General features: G+C 35.3%; 1 protein-coding gene across 1 annotated transcript in view; it reads left to right on the forward strand.

Moving 5' to 3' along the window:
- The window catches only part of LOC115240248, a 27,860-nt gene that overhangs the window by 20,603 nt on the left and 4,702 nt on the right, over positions 1-2,555 (forward strand). Inside the window, exons 5-7 of the mRNA XM_029815288.1 lie at positions 207-398; positions 1,776-1,965; positions 2,035-2,327. Coding sequence (XP_029671148.1) covers positions 207-398; positions 1,776-1,965; positions 2,035-2,327 — 675 coding nt within the window. The remainder of the gene's footprint in view (positions 1-206; positions 399-1,775; positions 1,966-2,034; positions 2,328-2,555) is intronic.

The following is a 2,555-nucleotide window of genomic DNA, read 5'->3' on the forward strand; positions in this document are numbered from 1 at the left end:
ATATATATATAATATATATGCAAAGTATATATAAATTGTAAGAGCAAAAATATTTGCTATATCGGTCATATTAATTCACAAATATGTGCGGAAAATTAAATTTTTGATAATATAATCATATATAACTATAGATACTATTATGTACTTTTTATTTTCACAACTTTTGCACATGTTTTAACATACGATCATGCTTTTATACGTTTCAGTTGGTGGATAGCTTAGATGCACCCCGATATATATGCGAAACAGAGGTGATAGAAGACGTAAATGTCACCCCGGCAGCGACGATGATGGAGTACACTACTTCTGGTAACCATACTAGCAAAAATTCAAACGGAAACATCATCACCCTTACTCTCAAGAATAATCATCTTATCGTAGAAACGGAGGAACGTGCGGTATGTATGTTCTTGCAAAAAAAAAAAAAAAAAAAAAAAAAAAAAATGAATATCTGACGCGTTGTTATTGCAACCGAATGCGATATAGTTCTAAAGTCTTTTTTTACGCAAACGACTGATATTTATTCTAATTAGCGAGATATATACTGTAAAAACCGTCGTAGCGAAATTCCGTTGACGATGCTCGCAAAACCGGGTCGGGGACTCGCTCGTTTCGGGATGGGAAGCAGATTCGTAATTATCGAATTTGGCCTGTAAGGTCGGAGGTTACCCGGCAATTTTGCCCCCACCTATCGTCCTACTTAAAGCCTCGTCTTCGCGGAGGCCCGTTCCCGAGAATCCTCGAAATCTTTCTCCGGATCGCTCGCCTTCGTCTACACCTCGTTTTCTCTTTCTCTCTATGCCTAGTGCATATTCCTTGTTTTCTCATTCCCTCCCTTTCCCTCAGTTTTATGCGCCTTTTCATTTTCCGTTCGCTCTACTCGCGCTCTTATTCAATTCATTCCTCTCGCGCACGTATGTACCTGTACAAAACGCCCCAACTTTCGAACAAGGAAAAGGCGTGGAGTCGACTCGTGTCCGTAATTCGAGAGCCCACGTTAAAACAAAAAAAAAAAAAAAAAAAAAAAAAAAAATGTAAAATGTTTTTCTATGATTTATTAAATTATTTATTTATAATTTTTTTTATTTTTGTTTTTACTTTCAAATCTATATGTGATTAAAAGAAAATTGCGAAAATGGTTCTTTATTTCAAAAAACTTTAAAAAATTAATATCCTTTTAAAAATATAATAGACATATTTTATTTTCTCCGCGAAATTATTTAAAAATTATTGAAATCGTTTTATCGAAACGTCTCATATGCAACAATTCATTGGAGCAAAAAGAGACGGATAGCGGTGGGGGATGGTTCGTCTTACCCGCGGTATCCAAAAGATCGACCTTGAGGGTCAGGGTGCCGAGGACGCATTCCCGTAGACACATTATGTGATTTTCCGTGGGAGAATTTGAAATGTATGACCGAGTGATAAGCTTGGTATTTAATATCGGCACGAGTTTAGTTTTAAAATACTTCATTTCTTTTAATAATAAAATATTTTATTTTAATTTTATTATTATTAATAATTTTGCACCAATTAAATAATTTTTATTATTTCATGTTACTTTTACTATAAATCTCTTATTCTTTGTGTCAATTTCAAGAATTTATCGTTTAACAAAATCTTATTTCGATAAGTTAGAAATTTTTAACGTCAAAAAAGCAGAAATTAATTTTTTGTTCAGAAAAAAATGCGGATTATATGGAATATTATTCCTAACAAAGATAATAGCAGAGAAAATTTTATAATTTTATAATTATGGCGATATTCGCTTTCAGGTAACAATGGAAGATAAACCCACATCGAGATACAAGGATAGCGGATGCTCATTTGTGGTAGAGATACAGCCGGATTATGATAGAGAAGAGACGGAAGGTACCAAAGGATCTTCCGACGACATGACGGCCGGTGTCACCGATCAACAGGCTCTGGTACATAGAGAGGAGATACCAGACGATAGATCTTCAGGTAATTATCCTCGCGATGCACGTGATACCTCATCTTCTAACATCCGTCTTTTATCTCGTGGTTTCGCAGGTTTCGAAAATACGCGATTGTTCGGAAGCACCAATACCGGTCTGTCGCAATCGGATCTCTCGATATCCAGTCAAGGCTCGGCCAATCCGAGTTACCGCTATGGCAATCAGGTCGAATACGATTCTGGTCATCTCGGTTATCCTATGTATGGCGGTAGTTACGAGTCCGATATACTATCGAGAAAGCTGGAGGGACGATCCAAATGGGTCGAATTCGATAAATCGCCGGACATAGAGAAGATACTGTTGGACGATTCCAGAAATTTGACCAGCGAGGAGGATGAAGACAAGAGTGTAAGTGTTATAGATAGAGATTTAGTCAATTCTTTGAATCGTTTTTTGTATTCCTATTTATTTTATCAATTCTCGTATAAAATTGAAAGCACACGAAATAAATCCGTATCGATGTATGTATATCAATAACAAGAAAAAAAAATAAAACTTGTTTTTTCAATCAAAATTTTTTTTACGGATTAATAATTAATATAGTTAACATTTCCGTTAACATGCAATGAATCGGAA

Source organism: Formica exsecta, unplaced genomic scaffold, assembly GCF_003651465.1.
Source record: "Formica exsecta isolate Colony F162 unplaced genomic scaffold, ASM365146v1 scaffold421, whole genome shotgun sequence".
NCBI lineage: Eukaryota > Metazoa > Arthropoda > Insecta > Hymenoptera > Formicidae > Formica > Formica exsecta.